General features: G+C 41.3%; 3 protein-coding genes across 16 annotated transcripts in view; 1 reads left to right on the top strand and 2 right to left on the bottom strand.

Moving 5' to 3' along the window:
- Positions 1–889: 889 nt before the first annotated feature.
- On the bottom strand, positions 890–5,166 carry LOC145444148 (uncharacterized). Its single transcript, XM_080322070.1, has 4 exons — positions 5,119–5,166; positions 1,870–2,170; positions 1,630–1,814; positions 890–1,573 (listed from the first exon to the last, which is right to left on the bottom strand). Exons 1-4 carry the CDS (start codon positions 5,164–5,166, stop codon positions 1,244–1,246), a joined length of 864 nt encoding a protein of 287 aa, XP_080178196.1. The 3' UTR covers positions 890–1,243.
- A 7,826-nt stretch (positions 5,167–12,992) lies between these two features.
- On the top strand, positions 12,993–21,843 carry LOC145445554 (uncharacterized). 3 transcript variants are annotated; one of them, XM_080323743.1, is made up of 8 exons: positions 12,993–13,275; positions 15,032–15,286; positions 16,159–16,389; positions 17,138–17,257; positions 17,972–18,043; positions 18,884–18,958; positions 20,783–20,897; positions 21,487–21,843. In XM_080323743.1, the coding sequence occupies exons 1-8, from the start codon at positions 13,242–13,244 to the stop codon at positions 21,617–21,619; spliced, it is 1,035 nt and encodes a 344-aa protein (XP_080179869.1). In that variant the 5' UTR covers positions 12,993–13,241; the 3' UTR covers positions 21,620–21,843. The 3 variants fall into 3 exon arrangements, with proteins under 3 accessions (XP_080179869.1, XP_080179867.1, XP_080179870.1); XM_080323741.1 differs by lacking the exon at positions 12,993–13,275 and adding an exon at positions 14,369–14,632; XM_080323744.1 differs by lacking the exons at positions 12,993–13,275; positions 18,884–18,958 and adding an exon at positions 14,370–14,632.
- Positions 21,844–22,982: 1,139 nt separating this feature from the next.
- Positions 22,983–24,547, bottom strand: part of LOC145444388 (nesprin-1-like) — a 108,030-nt gene continuing 106,465 nt past the window's right edge. For 11 of the 12 annotated variants that reach the window (XM_080322354.1, XM_080322355.1, XM_080322366.1 and 8 more), the window contains one exon: positions 22,983–23,711. In XM_080322354.1, the coding sequence (XP_080178480.1) occupies positions 23,327–23,711 (385 nt within the window). In that variant the 3' untranslated portion in view covers positions 22,983–23,326. The remainder of the gene's footprint in view (positions 23,712–24,547) is intronic. The other variant, XM_080322365.1, reaches the window with a different exon arrangement.

A 24,547-nucleotide genomic window follows, 5' to 3' on the forward strand; every position in this document is an offset into this window, starting at 1 on the left:
ATGGTTTCCCTGGGTTTTCGAGCTTATAAATATAATATCTGATGTACCATATATGTCATTGATAGGCGTACAGACCATTTCCGATTTCAATGAACAGCATTTGTCTGGGCCGCTTGTGAAACTGCGAGTTTGGAATCAGTAAAAAGTTAGAATCAATCGAAAGTCAAATTTCAGTCAAATCTTAGTATAATTTCCACGTGCATTTAACCAAAATTCTCAAAAAAGAGGACATTTAGGCGTCCTCCGAGGACACTTTCAAAAAAGTCAAAAAAGAGGACAAATCCTCTTAAGAGAGGATATATGGTAGCCCTGCCTAATATAAATGCATAAATTATATTCGTTTGATTTAAATCATACAAGAGTGTATTGGTAAGGTTGAGCACTGCCCAATGCAAGTACTGAGCGATCTAAGAAACAAAGATACGTTGCTATTAGATTAATCTGCTACTGCTACAATAACAACGTAAGCTGTGATCGTTTCGTTTGCGGTCAATTCATTTGTGATGTAACAATGGAGGATCTGTGAAACGTACAATCACTAATCAGTGAATGACTGGTTGCTTTCACAAGTAACACCGGCGTGTCGCAAGCAACCCGAACATACATAAGATACGGTGATTTAAGCGACACCGCTTACATGAATTGAAATTGACTCGTAAAATTTTCTCCAAGTCCGAGTCAATGCATATTGCTGAAGCGCCGAGTCAAGTCAAGTCAAGTCATTTTTGCAAAGTGAATCGAGTCAAGTCAAGTCATGCGAAAAAGTTGACTCTAGTCATCCCAACACTGTTCACAAGCAGAACGCGAACGTGCCTCACGTTCACACCGTCCCTAAATGTAACACCGACACCACTTAGGTATAGACAAGGCGTAAACATACACAAAGAACTTCATTAAGCTGTTTTATTTGCATTTATAGAATTAAATCTGTTACTTTTGGGCTTCATTTCCAAATCCTATTCAATGATTAGTGCAAAAGCAATAAAAATGTATTTAAGTAACGTCTGTGTTTCAAGAAGACCTCACACATCCAGGATAACAGTAATTCCAGGTTACGTAGCCTGTCAGCTAAACCTACAATACTTTGGTAATCTCTTTCTACTCCCAGGAACCTCCTAAATCACTGTAATATTAGCATATCAATTAACGCTACGAGTGACAAGATTAATTCAAAAAATACGAGAACAAAACATGAAAATAAAAATAGAAACATCTCAATTTCGATTACCCATAATGTCGTTTTTTAAAAGACCTGGACTCTGTGATTGCCAGAGTCACTGACCGCAATGCCCCCGTCCGACAAAAGGCAAACTCCTTGTAGCCCATTCATCTGTCCTGGGTTAGAACCCTTGGTCCCAAAGCAACACACGAAGCCTCCATCGCTCGCGAAAACCTGAACCCGATTGTTCCCGCTGTCGCAAACAATAATGTTGCCGTGATGATCTGTGGCGATTCCTCGCGGATTCTTAAACTGAGACTCGTTTGTTCCTTCCGTTCCCAACTCAAAAAGATGGCGGCCGTCGTACGAGTCGAAAACCTGAACTCTGTGGTTTCCCGCGTCCCCGACAACGACCTGCGATAAGGTCGAAGGTAAGGAAAGTTTATATGGAACTAAAGACTCGCCTATACTCTGCCGTTTGAAGTCACGGAAAGATAATTCGGTTTATCCAAACGGTTTCCTTCCGAACCGAACTTCCGGACGAACTCCCCGTTCGCCGAGAAGACTTGAACTCGGTGATTGCCTGCGTCACAAACGTAAATCAGCCCCCTGTCGTCTGTTGCAACTCCACAAGGCCGGTGAAGTTCTCCATTTCCTGAAACCAAACCAATGTCACTTTCATCGAGAACTGTGATATCATGCAGCGTCACCTGATCCTTTGCGACCGAACGTACGAACGAATCTCCCGTGCTCGTCGAATATTTGGATTCGGTGGTTGCCCCAGTCCGAGGCGGTAATATGTCCCCATGACGTCACACACACGCCATGCACCCAATATAATTTACCTTCTGATATTCCTTCGCCCCCGAAAGCCCCTTTCACAAATCCGTTTTCGTCGAATATCTTGAAGTACGACAGCCTCAGGTAGGGCCACAGTGATTCGAGTATTCGAATCCGAATCGAACAATAATTGTAGCAGAGTCGAGTAGTGGGAAATGATAATTTCGAATACTAAAATACGAATATATGTTGCCATCCCATCTACCCGACGAGAAATTACGGTTTCGATACTATGTCCCAATGTAGACTCCTTCAAACCTCAATGGATCGTGTCGCAGAATAAGAAATACGAGGTATGCAATATAGCGTCGCAAACTCTGTCAGCTTTTATTTATTTTCTAGGCAACAGCACACCCTGTGCAAAAAAAAAATTGATTGGAAAGTGGTCAGCTGTGCCTTACCAAAGTGTAATGAGGTTCACATCCTTGAGATGCTCTGTTGGCTATGCATGGGTACGTGCTATATACGCTCCCGCAAAACAGATGTACGCAAAAGTCGATGTAGAGCCGCGTTAGTTTTAAAGTTGTTCCATCATGAAATGTGTGATGGGATTTGGGATGGTGCATTGTTATAATGTCCTGTAACCGCGTACCAACTTTCAAGGTGGGAATTCAATGTTTAACACGGTAATTCTGCTATTAAAATTGACTATGTATATGTATATGCTATGTTCACGCAAAACAGATATGCGTAAAAGTCGGTATTCGACTGCGTTAGTTTTAAAGGTGTTCCATCATTAGATGCGTGATGAAATTTAGCATGGTGCATTGCCATAATGTCCTACAACTACGTATCAAGTTTAGAGTTGGGATTCAATGTTAAGCATGGTAATTCCGTTATTAAAGTTGACTATGTATAGGTACGTGCTATACGCTCCCGCAAAACAGATGTAGGCCTACGCAAAAAGTCGATGTAGAGCCGCGTTAGTTTTAAAGTTGCTCCATTATGAAATGCGTGAGGAAATTTGGTATGGTGCATAATCACGATGTCCTACAACTACGTACCAAGTTTCATGGTGAGGAGTCACATATTAGCATGGTAATTCTGTTATTAAAGCTGACTATGTATATGTACACGCTACCGAAAACAGATTTAGGAAAAAGTTGCAATAGAACTGCGTTAGTTTTAAAGTTGTTCCATCATGAAATGTGTGATGAAATTTGGTATGCTGCATAATCACAATGCCCTGGAGCTCACCTAGATACGTTTTTAATGTAGTTACACATTCTAGTTGTTTTGATGTAAGGAAAAAATCATTCGATAACTCGATACAACTAGTTAACACGCGTTGATGTAACTTTCCTCATTTGTATGCATAGCCTACGCGAAATTGGTTACCGAATTTTTCGATTAGTTTGTATTCCGTATTTTATTTAAAACTGAAACTGTTAAGTACTATACTTAAAGTGTTAAAAAATGTGAAAAAGTGTACAAGTAGAATTATTATTATGTCATGAATAAGTAGTTTACAAATTCATACGATTTTTCTTGTTGCGTTCCGGGATAAAATGTAATTTTTCGCTCTTTTTTAGTGACATGAAAAGGAATGAATCGTATGAAATGTGGTCACTACAAGAATCGATCGAAAGCGCTGTTTCACGCCGTCTTGCATCGGTCACGATTAGTTTTACTTTTCAACTAACTTGTTGTCTGTCGTTATATTCATGAGACTCGCTTTCATGCGGCTAATTTGTTCCTATCATTATAACGTCAGGGATCGCGTACCTGCGGCGAAGGTGTTCGTTTAATTATAGCGACGAGAGCCGGGCCCCTGCGGCTAGTCCGTTGGCATTTTAGTGCTGAGTTAAATACCCTTATACTCGACATGCAAACATTATACAGGTAGCGGTTGTACTGCGAGCTGATAATAAGGCTTAAAATGTGGAGACCTCGGAAATCGAAACCGCGATCTGTCTGCCCTCAAAATCGCATTTTATATTATTCTAGGGATTACTATTATCAAGTCGCATTTAAGTAATTAATTAGTGATGATGCATTTATCCGTGCGATATCGCAGTCTTCGTGAACATACATACTCTAACAACATCAAAATCATCACAAAGCAATATCGACTTTTGCGTGAAATCTGTTATGCGTTTTACTACGGTAGTATGCGCACCTGCTTACAGGTGTCCAGACGTGGACTTTCTACTATATTCGCTCCTAACATTATAGCAGCACCCGACGCAGCTTACATTATTACGTTATAAGACGCCGGCGGCGTTTCACTGTCGGTTTAATGACCCTTATTCTAGTGACATGAAAAGGACTGAATCGTAATTACGACTTCGGAACGCGCACATGCGAGTGATTTGTTTCCGTAGCTCCGAACTTGAGAATCGCTTGCATGCGTCTAATGAAAATAAGTCGTAAAATGTGGAGCCTGCAGAGACCGTAAAAATCATGCATCAGAAGCGTAGGGATTAATATTATCAAGTCGCAGCGCTCAAAATCGCATTTTATAATAATTAATTAATTAGTGATCATGTCTAGAATTTTGATATATCATCATAAAACCACACCAATGATATATATGTATATATATATATGTATATATATCATTGAACCACACCTAGTTCAGCGTTGTTCATATTATCCGTGAAAATACAAAGTCCTAAATACACATAATAATAATATCTGGCGAATAGAGCCTTGCATAGACATCATAGTTTTTGGTTATCATGACAATAACTGGTTTCCGTTAGCGAAGTGTTATTGCAGATATAAACTTCCATATAAATCAATTGAATTCAAATTCACATTCTCAAAAACGTGTTATCTGAGAGCTCATATTATCCGCGAAAATACAAAGTCCTAAATACACATAATAATATTATCCATAGAATATAGCCTTGCATAGTCATCATAGTTTTCGAATTTATGTATATTTTCGATACTTTGGGCGTCCTGTAGGTGTGATAATTAGGACGACGTGGCGAAATTTCACGATGAACGTAAATAACCTCAGGGGCAGACTCGACACGCATGATTGGTGCGTACCAAAATTGCTTAGCCTCACTACTCATGTGGATTCCGGCGCAGTGCGTTTAATCGCCAGGAAGTTTCGGCCTATATGCGACGAGTATATTCGGCCAAAATCTTTTCGATGGCTCACTTACACGGCCCATGTAAGGTAGGGTTGACATACGGCCGGATTTTTCCGACATGTCCATAATTTGAGTGTTCTAAATACGTCCGGAAGTAAATGATAAAATATGCCTAAATGTCCACAATTTTATCAAATTGTAATTTGCTTGCTGTGAAATTTTCTTTAGTGTTATTACATTTGGTTTTAATACAGGTTGTTGTACCATCGCAAGAAAATTGTAATTAAAATGAATTAGAAATACGTATAATTTATCAAAACAAGTGTGATAGTATTTGCAATGATGAGAGAACGATATTTATTCCTGGTATCTCTTAATGCAGTTTTGATGCATAAGTCAAAGAAGTGGTTTTGAACCTTGGACTCGCGATCCTATTGGGTCGTTTTTTCGGGGGATCGCGAATGAGTTGAACGTATTCAGCTTGTCATATAGGCCGTGAGTAAGTCTGAATGAAGGTGCGGACCGTTTCCAGTAATCACCTGACTAAATTTTGAGGTGGACCAGGGAATATTTTCAAATTGGAAATCGAGTCGAAATCATAGAAAGGTTGTAACCTCTGGTCTAAGAGCATGCAAACTGCTGGTGCGAATCGTCATTTCGACCAAGCAATAGCCTTCTCCGTGTGACATGGATTTGGACATGGACATGACTTAATGATGTACAATTACGTGACCGACATGGGCCCTTCATAGTCATCATCTCCACCAGCCCTAACTAACTCAGCTAACTCGGCGGAGACCAGAACAAAAAGTTACAAGTAACCAACTAACCGTTATTATTTAAAGAATTGATTAATAAACTTTGAAATAATGTCTACCTCATTTCCCGATCGCTAGGGGACAATAAAGACTGTCCGGATTTTAGTTGCTTCGAGACTTTAGCTATGGATCCTGCGTAGTTATCTTGTTAATATCCATATACACTTTTTTAGGTTCAATATACAGCTACATATTTTCGTTTGAGACAGTAGTTTTCAAACTTTATCGACACGTCTTCCTTGATGATAGTGATAAAACTCGCCCCGCCTCCTTACCGTCATATCAAAACATATTAAATAGAGAAACAACAATATTTACAATCCCAATGCATTGTTTGGTGGCATGAGAGGCGTTATGACTGTTAAGAAACTTCTCAAATATGGAATTCGGACTACGTGTTTATGAGCCTGGGGCAAACCGCGCCGAACGCGAAAAAATCCCAGTTGAAAATTTGTTAAACATAATCATGTGCAATCGTAGCACGTGGCGCTTCGATATTTTAGCGATTTTGGACGCTCAAACGTTCCTGACTATGAGACAAATCAAAAACCAATGGCACAGCTACATGCATTGTCCAGTTACACTTTATTCAGACACATCTTCTGATTAGTACAAGATTCGTTTATCAGTCAAAATCTAGTATCAGTGGATGGATGGTACGACGCAGTTATGACTTTTTAAACCGAAATCAGAACAAATTAAACTCATTCCGGGTTCACGAAACATCATTTCTCTCAGGTGGCTTTGCGCCCCCCTCAGATACTTTCACGACCCTAAGGGGGCGCGCCCGCGAATTTGAGAACCAGTGGACGGAAGGATATCATTTTATCATTGCAATCTGATAAAGAAAATGGTCTAAATGTGTCGTAGCTATATAGGTTTATATTTAGAACAAAAATCAATTGAAAGCAATCAAGTTTAAAACACGGTCCTTGTTTCAAACATGTTTCTTATTGTTTTCGGTTGTTAGCCATGATTTCCTAAGAAAAAATAAGATATGAAATTACAAAACAGTGGTTCACGCTATAGTGCATCGCACGGAATTCCCGAAATGTGGTTTGCCTATTATAATCAGCAAACAATTACTGCGACGCAAGCTAGACTCGGGAACCCTCTGTGTTCGAAGTAAGAGACAAATTACTGCTTGAATACGCGTTTTCTCGTTCGTAATCAATCATCTATGGCGTGTATTCTTGTCCACTTGACGCACTCGTATTCTAGAATTGTCGCGCGATTGCCGGGCATATCTCACGGTGGATCGCACAATGAAACATTTCATTAAAAGTGGGTCGCGAATTAAAGAAGCCTGGGAATCACTGTCCTAAAGGATTCGATTCCAGATCGAATAAGCTTTGACCTGAACTATCGTAACAATACTCGATTTAATTTTGGAACTTGATCGTTGCGCATTGACTATTTATTATAAACATCCAGCTCGGAATCTGTGTACAGTACATCAGGATAAAGAAAAAAGATCCACCTGTTATTTTGGACAATATTCTTCAGGCAGGGTCTCAAACAGAAGGTGTGCTGACAAGGCAGCATTTTTGGTTCCTCGAAACGATCCAAACACACCGGACAAATGATAAGTTCTTCAATCCGCTCCATCACAAATTATTGAGTATATGTGCGTCACAATCGCGATCCAAATCCGACCACACGAACGACTGTGCGTTTGGCCTATCAAGTCTGTCAAGTATACTTTTAATTTGCAACTGCACTCTCAAAATCTGACTTTATAAACTAGCTGACCTTATCCCATTACTAAGCAAGTGCAAGATGCATATTTACTTATTTACTCAGTCAACAAAACTGATTGCGATCGCACGGAGCATCACCTGCTTTCGACATCGTTGTTCCTATCTCGCAAATATTTTGACCCTTGTGCGATTTATAATTACCAGTGCCAATACACGTCATAAAACGTATCGCATCAAAGCAGGGGTTCGTAAACTTCCATAAATTCCCATGGACTCCACTAACCCCCTCCTCAGTTTAAGAACCCCTACACTAAAGGTCACAGCAGAAGCATGAATATATGAAGCATATATATAATATATTTTCGATAGAATATGTACGTCCTATCTCACGTAATATATATGCTATATATTGCGGCGAATAGCATTGAAATACAAATGCAGTAATTTCATGATATGCAAGAAATAAGATATACCTTTGTCTTACTGTAGTGATTTCATGGCCTACTGAGTAAAGTTCGCACTAGGCAATATTTTATTATATTATAATATTGGTAGCAATATTATATTATCTTGGCTATGATACGCACAGCCGTGATAAAACGTTATGGGCCGATGGGAAACGTCGGAAGGAGACGAGATTTGTTGATATCACAAACCCATTGGGTAGTAGCGCACATCGACGGCGCACGATTACCATTTCAGAAATTGGGTAAGCGCAAATGCGCCATACGCCCCTCAGCAGTGGTTGTGACAATGCATGCGTCCACTATATAAAAACTATGCAGTGATGTAGAGGCTGTAAATTAACTAGCTTGGCGTGTGATATCTCCCAATAGAAAACTCTCCCGAACGTCAAAACGAATCGAATCTTTCGCTGGCATTACAAATTTGCGTCCGAGGGTTTCGTCCGGAGCTGGACAAGTACCAACAGATGCTTTCACGCCTCCCCCGTTTGGAGACACACTTATCTAGTTCAGTGGTTCTCAACCGCCGGTCCATGGCAACTGTCCTGCCGCTCCGCCAAATATTTTATAATTCCAGGCGTTAGGGTTGCCATATTTTGGAAATCTGAAAACAGGACACTTTTTCAAAATTTTCACACTTGCAATACCGGAAGAAAATCCTGAAATATGTAAATCTTTCCCATTTCGAGGTCGGTTGACTAAAAAATAGTCAACTTTCCGGCCCAGCTCCCGAAATAGCCGCTGGAGCGTTTCTTCAGTGGTGATTTACTGTATATCGCTTCAATTCTACCCTAGATTTAAACCAAATTCTCAAAAAAGAGGACATTTGGGCGTGCTTCGAGGATACTTTCGAAAAAGTAAAAAAATGACGTATGTTAACCCTATCATATGTCCACTGGAAAACGTAAGAATTTGGACGTTTTTCCATGAAATTAGAGAAATGAAACAGGAAATTTTAAACTGATTTCGAAATTTGGAACGTATTTTTCTGCATTGAGTCGTATTATAGACTTCATGGTTTACTTTGGACTTTGCGTAGGCCCACATCACGATGCTGCATGTGTTGTGCGATATTGATCAAAAGTAGCCTGCGAGAAGTTCAAGGCAATAGTTATATGTGAAAAAGAAGAAGACTTTTTAAACAAAATCCGGTAATTTCCGACTGTACAATTTAGCGATATTTGGCAGTATGATAGCGGGCAGCAAACTACAGTCCAATCTTTTTCAAAGAATCTGAGCAATCAAGATCATTTTAGTGGAACCTCAATACAGGAACTTCAATTGAGCCACCTATAACGCGTCTAATATCAAAAAGGCAGATTATATTCACTAGATCAGTGCTCTTCAACCTTTTTCGACGTGGTACACCCTTTTAACGTTTGCTCAAAACTCGTACACCCCTGTTCATTAGGGGTCTTCAAAAATGACTTTTTCCTCAAATCGTACTGGCTACTTGATTAAATTGTTAGGTTACCTAACTTAAGCCTACACACCAAATTTGGTTCAATTCCAACCAGTAGCCGCATGGCTACGGAAGAAGAAAGTGTGATAGTGTAATGGTTATGCGTCCAGCTTCTCGATCGGTAGGTCGTGGGTTCAATCCCCGGCTGGGTCAGACCAAAGACTCTAAAACTGGTATCCGCGGCTATCCAGCTAGGCGCTCAGCATCCATGGATAGCGTGGAGGAGAAAAATACGGTGGTGCAGACTAGATGACCTTGCTTAAAGGTCGTATCGCATCTCCATCGTCAAAGCATCTCGATGGTGCCGGCGAAAATAAATCTGATCCCTCTCTCTCTCTATTTATAATATAAAAATAAATAACGAAAGTATTAGGTTGTCTATAAAAATGATGTTCTTCAAATTTGGTTCAATTCCAACCAGTAGAAGCGGAGTTATTGCCGTCAAAAAATTTGGATTTGAATAAAATAGTATTTGATCACAGAGTCTATTCGCAGCCAGTTAGGCCGCCCGCCACGCAAATTGGAATTTATTTCGTGTCAGCCCAAAACAGCATGACATTACGAACGATAATCAACCTAAACGTAACAGTAATGGGGAGAGAATAGGTAAAGCTACTGCTGCAGAAGCGGTAATTCAGATCAGCGATGATAGCAGGCGCACCAGCCTACTGCGTGTCAGGCCTGCCCCACACCACACACAGTCGATAGTAGCACATGGGCTGCAAGAGATGTCAGTAACCTCAGATCGTATGCCGCTATACACAGTCTATTGTCGCAAATTTGCATCACTAATAACAAAATACTAAATTGCAAATGTATGGCGAAATATTGGACATAAAATCGGCATTTTAAAACAAAAGGGTTTCGATTTCAACATGGAAGCTGTTTCGACCCTGGCTGGCTACGTCACTTCATTTATGTGCATTGCGGTACATTTATTAACGTCGGGTAGGAAGTACTGATTCAAGAAGTCTGAGCTATCGCGGCGGTTTCCTCAAAAATCACTAACAGACAAATGACTAACTGAACACATGTTTGTTGATAACTGCATACTTTCCAACACCAAACGGAACCATTGGGCTATTGCCGACGGCTAAATGAATGGGAGAAATATTTGCTTATGACATCACCATCAAGCGGTGTACAGTATTACAGTTGAGATAACATTGTACCATATTGCTCATTAACCTGTGCATCAACCTGTACTGACCCATAAACCTGTTTTTGTGATAGCTAGCCATCGGCTCACTGTAATTCGGATCTGGTACACCCCTGTACACCCCATCCGAGTGGTACACCCTTTGCAAATTCTGGTACACCCTCGGGTGTACGACAACCCCGGTTGAAGAGCACTGCACTAGATCCACAATCAGTGCAAAACGAATGGGAATTTGAGATTGCTTGCTGTCGCCAATACTGACTAGCTGAGACTGAGATGATCTTAAGATGATTGTTACAAACAACTAACAATTACGAATTGAATGATGGATCAATGTGGCGAGTAGTGAACTTTTCCTATTGCGAAGCTTGCCTGAGCTTTATACTGGCACAGCTCGCATATCCGATGCTTTTAGAAACAAACAGCAATCACCACACTCTTGGCGAGACGAATCTGTATTCACGCCCAAAGCACCGAAAGGGTGGTACACGAATACAGAACCTAGCTCATATCACATAACTTATAAAACGGTCATAAATACCGGGTGTCTACGTGCATGCATAATTTGAATTAAAATGTTGTAGTTGGGTTTGGTCAAATATACCCCCGCCAATCCCAGAAGGCCACGTCGCCTTAATTACCACGCCTACATTGCCACATCATCCGCCCATTGCCGCACCTATGGGACGCCTATTGCCACATCATCCGCCCATGACTGCGTAGATCATAAAATTCTCATCTCGAAATTGGCGCGTTACGGACTTCGGGGCCCACAACTTGAGCTCATGAAAAGTTACCTCACTGGACGCCAACAAATGGTTGCGATCTCAGACACCTTGTCCTCTCCTCACCCGGTGACCTGTGGTGTGCCCCAGGGCTCAGTACTTGGACCGGTCCTTTTCACCTTATATGTCAACGACATTTTTGAAACCTGCTCATTGAACACCACACTGTTCGCTGATGATACTCACCTCCTCTCTTCCGCATCTTCGACGGCAGAGCTAGATGCCCTGACTGGTGACCAAATGCTCAAAGTCCATGAGTGGACGGCCCAGAACAACCTTTGCATAAACGCCTCGAAATCACAATTGCTGACAGTACATTCAAAAAATAACCTAACGGTTAATATCGCTGGTCAGCCCGTTTCCAACACAGATAATGCCAAATATCTCGGAGTTTTACTGGACTCGAACATGTCCTGGAAGAGTCATGTTCAGTCCCTAGAAACTAAATTATCACCGAAGTGCGGCCTGTTCTACAGCCTTGGGCGCTTCATGCCAGCATGGGTTCTTCTGATACTCTTTAAATCCTTAATCCAATCGAAGTTACATTATGGCATCCTCTGTTGGGGGGCTGCCAGTAAAACTGCACTCAAGCCACTGCAGAAACTACAGCATGAAGTACTCCGAATCATAGCTAGGGCCCCAAAGGGGCCTGGCTGCCCATCCAATAAGTCTCTGCTGAAGAGATTCGGCGTCCTAAACATAGAAGATATGCGGAAACTAGAAATCGCCAAGTTTATGTATCAGTTTCACTGCGGTCGTTGCCCCGAATATTTCAATGACTTCTTTACCTCTGAATCAAAAGCGCACAAGTACAACACACGCGCGTCCACGTCGTCCAAATATCATATGATCGACCGAAAAGATCATCGCTCCATCAAATATGCCGGACCTGATGTGTGGAACAGTATCCCACCGGCCATCCGACAGTCGACGAGCATGTCCACATTCAAGCCGAAATACAAGCAATTACTACTAAATAAATACAGTCCATCCTCAAGATTACCGGACCACGACTGACCTATCGATCTCGCTTCCCATGACATGCCGCCCTATTTCTTGTCGCATTCTTTTTCTATACTATCTTCTTTACTTCCATTCAGTGTGCATGCCTCCTCTTTACATCGCCTAGGCCAAGGTGGGTGTCAGATTCCATAGACTACTCCTTGTCGCTTCGACATCTTCCTGTCTTTTCATTGTATCGCATTTTTGTGATGTATTGAACTGATAAAATTGCTAATAAACCAATGATGATGATGATGATGATTTACACCGCGACATAAGACTGAGGTAGATTCAGGCTTCATATGTCATGGTGCGGGGCATACGATACTTATCGTACACCCCGCATGGCGTATATCCACACTCCACAGCCTGTACACCAGTGGCATTGGTGGTACACGGTTAGAAATACACACTTTTTGGCTTAAAGCGCATATTCAGCCGTCTCGCTATTAGCTGTAATAAAGGAAGACCTACAGTCGTCTTATATAGGCGTGGTGAAAGGGGTCGAACGGTAGGGGGCGCTGGTACATCAGTCTTTCTTCAAGAGGGCGGTAGCTCAAAAAAGTTTGGGAACACTGTTGTAGAGTGTCATCGTGTCGGTCGGTCGAAACGGAAGCGTGATACACTGATACCAATTGCTTAGTTTCAAATCAACTTATAAATATTGCAGATAAAATTGGCATTTCAGAAAGACTGGGTTCTGTTTTCTTACACCAACCGCCTCTGCGTACGCCGTTGCACACGACGTACCATCACAGCAGTCACAATTCGAGTACTGATCGGATTTAAATGTCTGCAACCCCCGATGACCAAGGCGGGTGTATTATCAAAAATCATAGGTATGAGTTTTGTCTGTCTTCCGGAACGAATGGCACGCGGAACCCATGGTGTTCCGTGGAACACCGGTTAATACCGCTGATTTAGTCATTGCAATTATGTCATCTAGCTGCATTAGTTATTGCGAATATAGTGAAGTCGTTCCGGACAAAGATGACACTGCTGATCTATTCTATTCACAATCATTCACCGAAAAAGATGCTTATACTATAGCTCTTTATTATACATGACGTATACGGATTTCGTCCAAACTGAAAACAGAGGGAATGTTAGGCCTATATATCGCCAGTTGCGTGATATTGTGGCGAATAGCCGAATATATTCTATTCATTAAGCGAGATCGGAGCAGAGACCTACAAATACATTAGGTATAGCTTCAATACGGGAAAACACCAGAGTCGTCAATGCGTGTAGTCGAAACTATCGAATCTTGCGGTGTTTTAAAAGCTTAAATTTATTAATCAACTGATGAAGATCATAGATACACTTGATAAATGACAAATATGACTCGGAGGTTCGCCAATATATCCTGGATGTTTTCGAAAATATTCAAGTGTGAAAGCACAGTACTAATACAAAATAATCCATATTTACTGGATCCAGCGAGACTACAGCGAAGCTATTCTCACGAAATCTTTTGGCTGGGCCCCCTCTCAGCTGTAAATAGCAAAGGAATAGATTGGTGCCTAAATATTGTGAAATAATTTCGGCACTAAAATTATCCTATTGCGTGTAATGTTGAGTGACAACGAGATCGAGGAAGATACAGGTGGATATTCTCCTAATGTAGCACTGTAGCAAAAGTGCAGCGGCTTTGTCAGAGGCTCGCAGCGTACCATAATCGGGGTGTTTAGATTTCGTAGGTAGGCGAGAGCGACCATAAATACCAAATAGTCTGTATCATTACTCGGTTAATTAAATACCCGGGATATCCCCGATTGAATGCAAACACCCAGAACCACACGCTGCAAAGATGCTTTGTGTCTTTGTGTTCGACGAAACTGTTCTATATTAAGAGTGAACATAGCTCTATAGATCAGCAGACTCCAATTATAGTTGATACTTTCGGGCCATGTCTAATTAACCATAGTGACATATTTTGCCAAACCCACTTTCATTCAAGGCTGCACGAGAGAGGCCGGTCGCTTTGAAATAACCAATCAAAATATGGAAAGTACAGAAGTTATATATGAATATAGAAACCAGATTCATTTATAAGAATACCAGACGGAATGGAGCGTTAGTAAATGGCTGGCTGGTAAAGGGACAAGCTATCGATAAACATTCATAAATTGAAAGTCTCTCTAATGAAGTTCAAAGTGAAAAGTATGCTACTTGAGATTATATTTGTCATGAAAAGTGAGTATGGATTCCGATATTATAACGCTGTATTTTCCCAATACCGTTGATAGCAGCAGAAGGCAATCGTTAAGACTTGTGATGCGCGCAGCAGACTCGTTATTTCTCAGGGCTGGTTGGTTGATGGGCATGTGGAGCAGGGGTATATATTCTTGAAACTGCAATAAGGCGGATTTGCATTTACATTATCGGATTTCATCTGACATCATCTCAAACAGTGTACACATTTAACTATAGTTCAAGTGTAAGTCGCTGCCTCGAGTCATGGTCAGACCAAAGACCATCAGAACTTTCATGCTATTACCACGAAAAGATGGTAGCAAGTCGGGTGGATTGGCGGTACGCCGCGTACAAATGCTACACATTTGACGCAGTCTGATGTTGTAATCACTGTTTCAGACATATTCTCTGTGGTTTCTGGGCAATGCGAAGGGTCCCCGCTTGATCTCAGCCCGAATGCATCAACACCAGAAGTGTTACACATCACATCACCTCATTATCCAAACGAATATAACAAGACGGCGGACTGCGAATGGACGATAAGCGGAACAGGATACAGTTACGAGATCTCTTTTGTAGAAAAAGTCCTTGACTTTCAAGATCCGTATGGAAGGAATTATTGTTCCGGGTCATACGTCATCGCGGTTAATGGAGGTAGGTCAGGTTGGTCACGAGCTAGAACTATAGAAGTAGCGATTTCGAAGTTTGTGTTCTAGAACTAGTTTTGCGTAAACACACCGGAATCTGTCAAGTAAAAGTCGAAGTAGCCTACGATAAAAAGAGAATCACCCGAGTATGATAAGTACTAGTTGTATCAAATCGCACTTGAAGTATTCCGGAAAAATTGCAAGACTTCGTTACAGACCGCATCCGGTGAAATGACATGAATTATTCCATTAGTTATTTCCTATATTCTCCACTTCGTAGTTGGACCGCTAGAACATTTTCCGCTTTACTAAATTAGATTAGAATTAGAATTACTGGATTCGCAAAAACTTGGAAATTCAATGAACTTCCGAATGAGAAAGAAATACAAAAACAAAGTTCAGTTCATACTAGAGTTGTAACCAAGTCATAAGGTTCCGAGTCGCAACTCAATCTCTCTTTCATAGTTTTGACTCGAATCAATTTGAGTCATTTTCAATTCCTCGCCGAGTCAAGTCTGAGTCTAAGTCGGTGAGCAGAGGGTTCAGTCCGTTTCACATTGATGAGAATCGAGTCCTTGTTCTAGCTGTTCAGTTTCGAGGAGAATCCATGTTCAACCCCCATTTTACAACTTTGCTTGGGTGATATCGAATGCCTCTCATTCATAATATAGTCATTTCCCTCGCTCTTAGCAGTTTCTGGTCCTGTTTTTTCAATTACCGGTACTGATAGACGATATTCTTCGAAGTTAAAATAAAATGCCTGTCTTTGCCGTCCGCGTCTGGAGTCATATGACGCAACTTAGTGAGAATTATTTACTTGTCGAAGCCTGCACTATAAGGGCAGTCAACGTATTCACGGTCTGCCATTTTGTATTGCAGAAGATATCGATTGCTTGTGGCCAACAGATCCGGAGATGCTTTGTTTCGCTTTCCAACAACCCTCATGCGGCGACCCACAGATCAACCCTAAATGCCAATCGAATACGTATTACAACGACACCCTTCGTGTGACTTATAGATCAGACGGTAGAACCTCAGATAAGCAGAACGTTACTGGGTTCAATATGACGATCAAGGTCACGAAATGCCCGAGCGAAGCAAACAGCACAGGTGAGTGCATCAGTGTGGTTGCGCTATACATTGCGAATTTGCAACGACATATAAAATGATTCCAATTGCAAATTTTATTTATGTAGGCTATTATCTTCATTCATTCATTTATTCGTTTATTAATATTTGAAGAAACTCTTGACGTCACAGAACTTCAGTATAGAATTGAATAATATCCATCTCAATACGAATATATTAATATTGTTCTCATAAGTTCAAATTACCATAAGATCGAGATAAAATGAAAAAAATTGTTGGGAGTTGAAACGACTTGGATTAGTCTTTCAATCGTAAACCCACCTTGGGATATCTGGAACATGAAAGGAAGAAACGCATACTTTGAATGAAAATACCAAATAATCTTCAATGTGACGTAGAACTGGCTTTATAGTCTTTGTTCTCACATATATCCGCATCATTCACACTATTGTGACGTCATCATGAAGGGTAATCGACTCGACGCCTAACACTCGACTCAAAATCGAACCACTCAGGTAGGCCTTCTTCATTTTGGCCAGTCCAAATAAACTAGGATAACATTATATCCTTGATACCAGACACATGGGCGTTAACCTAATACCATGTCCTGTTGTCTGAGCGACTGAGCTACTGTACCGTAGGTCACACATACACACTTAAAACGGCTGTCTTCGACATTTGCGAGTACAATAGTCCGTTAATGTTATCACAGGATTGGGATTAGATGACCAGCAGACAGCAACGCAGCGTAAACTTCCTCTCTCTTTAGACGTTCCAACACCAACCGCAACATCTCCTCATCCTTATACGCACAGTATTTCGACTATAACGACCGAACCACCTCATCAGTGGCCCGCGCGCAAACCGTCGACTCCATCTCATAGCGGAGGTATATTCTCTAGGCGTAAATTTCCCAGTTGACTGCTCATTTGGTTGTGCGTGATTCAGTGAATTTGAAGTGATACTTCGTTCTCAACAGAGTTGTAAGTAGCACAGTCACAAGGTTCCGAGTAACAAGTCAATCCTACTTTTATACTTTTCACTCATTTTCAATTCACCATCGAGTCAAGTCCGAGTCCAAGTCGGGGGCGGAGGGTCCAAGTCATAGTGTTTACTGTTCAGTTTCGACTTCAAGGCATATTCAACCCTCCTTTTACGACTCCGATTGGGTGATATCAAATGCCTCGCACTCATAATTTACCTATTCTCCCCATCTCCTCTTACCAAGTACTAGTACTAATAGATGAAATACGAAGACATTTAGGCGTCCTCGGAGGACATTGTCGATTTCCTGAAAAGGGAGGACATACGGTAATCTTAGACATAGAGTCATGTGACTTGGTAGAGTCACGCGTAATCACTCGAGTATACAAGTCGAGTCAATACACAAACTGTCTCAAGTCGAGTCGAATCATTATCTGTATTTAAAAAAATGACCGCAGTCATGTCAACTCACCAAAAAATGGTGACACGAGTCGAGCCATGACTTGAGTCAATCCAGCCAAATATTTTGCTAGACATTTTCGCTACAAAAGTCTGTAATGTTATGAGAGTTAGGGTGACCAACAGAAAGCAACGTATCGTAAAATCAGTCTCTGTTTAGACGTTACAGCAACGACCGAAAGATATCATCAAATGCATATCCACGAAAATCCGACTTCATCTCAAAGCGAAGGTATATTATAGGCCTAAATTTCCCCGGTCGACTGCGTATTTGGTTGCGTGGTATGGTTCAGCGAGTCATTTCTCGAACAGCTGAAATGATACCTCGTTCTCAACAGCGTTGTAACCAAGTCTCAATGTTCCGAGTCACAAGTCAATCTTAGTTATATAGTTTTGACTCTCGAGTCAAGTCGAGTCACTTTCAAATCAACACATAGCCACGTCCGAGTCCAAGTCAGGATGGGTCAAAGGTCAAGTTCTAATCTCATTGTTGTGACTTGGATACGAGTCCAGGTTATAATGTTTATTTTTGTTCAGTCTCGAGTTTAAGTCTTGTTCAATTTTTACAACTCTGCATGTATACTCGCGTTTGTACTACTTGTCACCATTATGGATAATAGTCAGAAGATGAAGTATACTACTTTGTCGAAGTACTGAAGTAGGTTCTGTCTACTTGCACTACTTCCTTATGTAGCTATGATTTTAGACTACTTCTTAACAAGTTCCAGGGCATAACGCACAGTAGTTTCCAGCCAGATTTGTCTCGAGTCATGCGCAATAACTCGGGTATAAGTCGAGTCAATACACATAGGGACCCAAGTTGAGTCGAAATATTTTCCATATTTACGAAAATGACTCCAGTCAAGTCGAGTTCCCGAAAAATTGCAACTAGAATCAAGTAATTACCACACTGGTTCGCAAAATTATATTTTCGTTGAAACTAAGGGAACAAAGCACCCTACGACCTACACGATTGGTTCTATTTTTTAGCAGATCGATAACTATCACCTTCGCCCACAACCCCAATATATTCAGAAGGTATAAGAAAGACATGGAATCTCTCTTTGTTCAGACGACGATACAACAGCCTCCACAGGATCTCATCATCCTCACACGCACAATATTTCGACTGCAACTGAAAGCGAAGGTAGGCCTACATTCCCCGGGCTGGTCATTTGGTTGTGCGTGATTCAGTGAGCCATTTCTCCAATAGTTTTAAAGTCGTACGGCGTTCTCAAAATCCTATTTTCTTTGAAGGAAAGAAAGAGTGCCGAAATCCGACACCAGTAGTTTTGACCAAGTTTCTTATAACTAGAGCCTGACCGTCATCGAACTTTTAACCGACACCGATAACATCGATTTATTCAGCCGATAATCATAAGATATGACCAGCACCGTAACTGCCGCACCCCAAACCCCCCAATTGGGGGGGGGGGGTGAGCTCGAAGGGGGCCCGAAATTATTTCGTGAATTAGCATAAATCATAGAGTATTTTTTGAAAATTTATGCTATTTTTTCAAAAATTCAAGTAGTCATTTATATTTATTATTGGGCATTGGGCCATCACCGCGCCACGACCTACCAAGACATACAATCAAGTTTTAGGCCATATAACATGCGACTCCAAGAAGTGTGCCAGAACGATCGGCAGCTAAAAAAGCTTGGCCGAAAAGGTCTATGCCCTTTTGCAGACCGAAGACTTCGTTATATATACAAAATACATATAGGTTTAATTGTCCATAGGCGCCTAAATGACTGGCGCCGAATGTTCCTGTCTTTGCAATCTGAACCTCACAAGACAAATACCATCCCGCTGGGAAAATTTTATGCGAGTGAAGAAATACCAATTTGAAATCGTGTGCGTCTCTTAGTTTAGAAGCCTACGTTTGGACGATTCTATATTTTTTGATATAGCAGACTGGAAGTCACGAAATAACATCATGTAACGAAGTCATATTAACGGGTCCGCCCGCCCGAAGATGTTTAATCATTATTTACGGGCCCTCCCGTTTGCAAGACACTTCACTCAGCTCTACCCGTAAATCAAATTACGTGAGTAGAGAGGACAATGAATTGATAGCATAGTATATATGCAATCGCCGATCTGATTGACCGATTTTGTCATAAACTATCGAAAATTTTCGCGCCTCGCGCTAGCTCACAATACAGTACAGATAATTTCGTGACAAACGCAAACAACGTGATGGGGGGTCGTTTTATCACCCTATGGGAGCCCAAGACCACGTTTTTTTGGGCCGGACGAGGTGTTGTTTCGTTCCTGCCAACGGGTATACGCCCGAAGATCTTTAATTATTATTGAGTGGTCCTACCTTCTCAAACACACCTCACTCAGCTCTACCGGCAAATCTGATTACGTGAGTAGAGAGAAGATGAAAAGTGATAACAATATATGCAATTCCCGATCATACTGACCGATGAAATCATGAATTTTAGAAATTTCCCGCGCTTCGAGCGCTTAGGCGACAAAAGCTGATTCTCTGAACAAACTCCCAATGAATATGATGAATAGCCGTAAAAGTGTATCGCCGGAGGGGGGTCTGGGGGGCTTTGCCCCCCAGAAGTTCGGTCTATAACCCTATGGGAGGCCCAAGACCAAAGTTTTTAGGGCCTGACGAAGTGCTGTTACGGCCCTGGATATTCAAAACTTGACAGCATTTATTTGGACAGCTTTTTCCGTTGCAATGCTGTCACATGAAATAAGCTATAATGGCTACTAAGCTATAATTAAATAGAAATAGATCAACACGTTCTCAGTCTCGCACTCGCAGCTGATTACGGTGCTCCCAAATACCAAGTTGTGACGTCGCCGGAATGGTAGATATTTTGACCTCTGACGATGACATTCAAAGTGTGAAGTCGACTCTAGTTCTAGACGATATGAGAGCCGAGTTGAGCCGAGCATTTTTGGTTGCGACTTGCAATCTTCGTGAGACAGGGATTTATTTTGCAGCTCAACCACCGTCAACAACGCTGGAGTGGCAGACCATAGTGATTGCGATGGGAGCAGGGTTTGGATTTATCTTCATTGCCATGATCGCACTATTCCTATATCTGCTTTATCGGAGGTACAGGCATCCTGCAGAAGTTCGGAATTTCTGAGTGATTATTAATAATCTATTCACATCCAACTTGAACTGCATATCCAGAATTTTGTCCCATGTCTAAATGCAAGTCCAAATCCCGTAGTTGCTGAAATTTGTTCTAAAGTATCAGAGATTTTATATACAAGTCCAAACCCAATAAAGCTTGACCTTAATCCATATCTGATCCAAATCCAGCCAAATTCAGTATTAGTGTATTAGCAATTTCATCAATTCAAAACATCACAAGACTGCGATACAATGAAAAACAGGAAGGTGTCGAAATGACTTGGAGCAGTCTTTGAAATCAGATGCCCACCTGGCCTAGCCCTAGGGGATGTAAAAAAGAGGCATTTACACTGAATGAAAAGTAAAAGAAGTCAATACAAAAGGAAAAGCGACAAAATGAGGTGGCATGTGTGACGAAAAAGTGAGATCGATATATTTACGTGGGGGTTCGGTCAACTTGAAGGCTGGCTAGTATTCAAAAGTCTTCAGATCCGTATTTTTTTCGAGTCCCAACCCATGATCATCTCTGCACCGCAGCCAGTAAATCGTGGTTTATATTTTCCAGACCCGATACACCGCCACCAGAGAGCCAGCAACCACCAAACTCAGAAGTCACGGAAATGCAACCGCCACCAGAGCCTCATTACGAAACACCGTATGAACCTCCGCTCTCTAACAGCGCACAATATGATTTCTAAATGACACACGCGTTTGAAGTAGCACTCTACACATCAAACTATGCATCGGTCCCCGTAACTCGAAGCAGTGACTCACAAAAAAGTGGAAACCACAAACGTTGTGCCCTGTCCTTTGCATCAGCGGCTCCCCTTTTAATGCTGTGCATTATATCACTTTGCATCTATATTAACGGACCTACGTGCAGTCGGAACCCTCGCGGTAGGTTGAGACACGCAGCCCACTCTTATAGCATAAGTCGTACTGATTCGAAGTAAATATTTATTATCGTCTCTTTGTTTTGCGTGAAAATCATGTAATGGTTATGTTCTTTTACCATCGTTATTGATGCTTAGTTCGTTTTGTGCACCAGTATTCTAATTTAATGTATTAGATGTTTGCTTCGGAGTCTCGGCTAAAATTTGGGGTTCGCAATAGACGCTGGTGGTCAATGGCTATGTTATTGATGTGACCTGTCTTGAAGAAGTATTACTCCAGTAATGCAGTTAATATGCAGCACTCATTTCCGTCGCTTCTTTTTATGTTATCCTTTCTTGAATACGTGCATGCGTCGTATTTACATGCTCTAGGTGGGGGTATATTTAAAAGACTACTCGTCGTTTTGGCACACGCCTATGTTTTCTTTTATCGCAATTTTGTGGTGCTTTGATTTAATGAGAATGTCAATATTATAATGAGTATCTACTAGAATGCAAATACAGCAGGTAACGATTCCTGGTCAAGTTTACTTCAGGTGGGGTAGAAAAGGTTTGCGAAGTTGCCAAGTAAGTAGTTTCAAAAGGTAGATTTGGTTGCGGCACGGCAGGCGGATAATTACCAAATCGCAAGTCTTCTTTGTGAATAACGTAAAATTATTAATGACACTACAAATTGTGGTGCCTTTGTCGAAAATACATTCAGTTACCGTGATAGAAGGGTTATATATTGCTTACTTTTTTCTGTCAAATTCACCGCTTACTTTTTTCTGTCAAATTCACTGCAAACGTAACCCAACTACTTTTTAGAATCCAACAGAGACGGGCTATAAATTTCACTCCTGCACGTGAATGCAAGCGTGTACCGAAACTACATTATAATATCCAAAAGTGTGAACGAAGTAGTTTCGCCTAACAAACCTTCTAGTAGAAGTGGTAGTAGACTGAAAACAATGCCACAAGAGTAAGTAGCGGGTGGCGACTGACAATAAAGGCCTCACACGGCCCATCTCCGTCTCCTGGCATATACAATGCAATTTTGCCATGAATATTTTCCCTTGTTTGCTGGTGTGAAGCCTATCTATTCAAGTATGCAGATTGCAGAACTAGTTGAGAATAAAATTACTTACAGCTCATCTTCCAAATCGGCGCCTTTGCAACAAAAACTCAGTTGCGTGATTGATGCATTTATTTATTACGTAACAATATATAATTTCATCGGATGTCTACGCTAAACAATCATCAAAAACAGCTTGATCTTGATTGTAGATACGAGATAACGAAAAATACATTATTAAACCGTTGACATTTCATCACGTCCCACTGCAAATTTCCGTCTCATAATGACGTCACAGTGTGTCTCAAGTTTGGTTATCCACGCGACAAATTTGAATCAAAGACAGGGAGTATAGGAAATAGTAAAATCATCAGATAACTAGAGTTACAGTAGAAGTACCAGCGCGTTGAAGGTAAAGTTTTGAAGCGCGCTTAATACACGAACATACACACAAACAATCAAACAGGAGGCGGGCCGTTCGTGTAAGTCAGCATGGGCGTGAATGAATACACGTAATTGTTCCGACGCAAGCAACCGGCTGTGTCGTCACAATAGGCGCCGAAAAACCAGATTAAAAACGCGACAGCGGCAAAAATGATATAAAACATCAGGGCGACATAAAATACTCTGCAGCAGAACGAATCAGTTTTTTTCTCGCCCGATGATATCACGCCGCCTCTTAAAATCGGGGAAGGTTTCTCTGCGCGGGTCGTGGTGATGCGAGAAGTCTGCCTTAAACGCTCTAAAAAATGCGTATCGTAATGAGTTTCCGTTGTGAAGTCTGAATGTGCCATAGTTTCGCGATCGCCCGTCATCTTGTCAGTGTCGTTTGCTTTTCCTGAGCTGAAAGTTTGAGATAGGTTTAGAACAGGCGGGAAATAGAGCAGAGATGAGCATTGATTTGGGTATAAAAAAACGTATTTGATGATTTCAGCCGGATTTAGGTCGGATACGGATTTACGATCATTTTAATTGGCATTAACAGTCCCGTGTTGTGTGTCTATACATAGGTTAGCCAACTGATGTCAAATCGCGGGAAATGCAGCTTTACAGATTGCGAAAGGTTACATGCACATCAAGCATGAAAGCAATCAAGCGTCATTGGCACAGCCGCGTATATAGATTGGTATGTAACGCGCGAACGGAGAACGTTTTCATGCTGTCAACTCGCGATAGGTATCAGGTGATAGTCTACCATGTAGATGACTGAAGTCGTTTCAACACCTTCCTATTGAATAATAAATTACTATTCGGGTTGATTTCGATATGAATATATCAGTCAAACGTGTATTGAAGTTCTGTACCTCCTTCCGAACCTAATTTTTCGCTATATCGCTTTCTTGCGATGATTTGAATCGACGAAATTAATAATAAACCTAATTAATAATAAACCTAACGGTAACGGGTGCCTATATCGAGTGGTCTGCAGTCAACTCGCTATATAGTATATATACTATCGTCTGCAATCGAGATTACCACATCTACTTAACACGCCACTTCATTTTCATCGCTTGTCGTTTTTATGTCATCTTGTATTGGTTTTCATTCGGTGTACACTGTACAAGCCACTTATTCCATTCGCATGTTCTGGGTCATGGTGGGTATCTGAATTGACGATATCTCTTCGTCAAATCGACTCCTTCCTAGACAGCCCCAAGATTACCGGATCTTGATCTGAC

This window comes from Botryllus schlosseri, chromosome 8 (genome assembly GCF_051294905.1).
Source record: "Botryllus schlosseri isolate E-star chromosome 8, Bs_hap1, whole genome shotgun sequence".
Classification (NCBI taxonomy): Eukaryota; Metazoa; Chordata; class Ascidiacea; order Stolidobranchia; family Styelidae; genus Botryllus; species Botryllus schlosseri.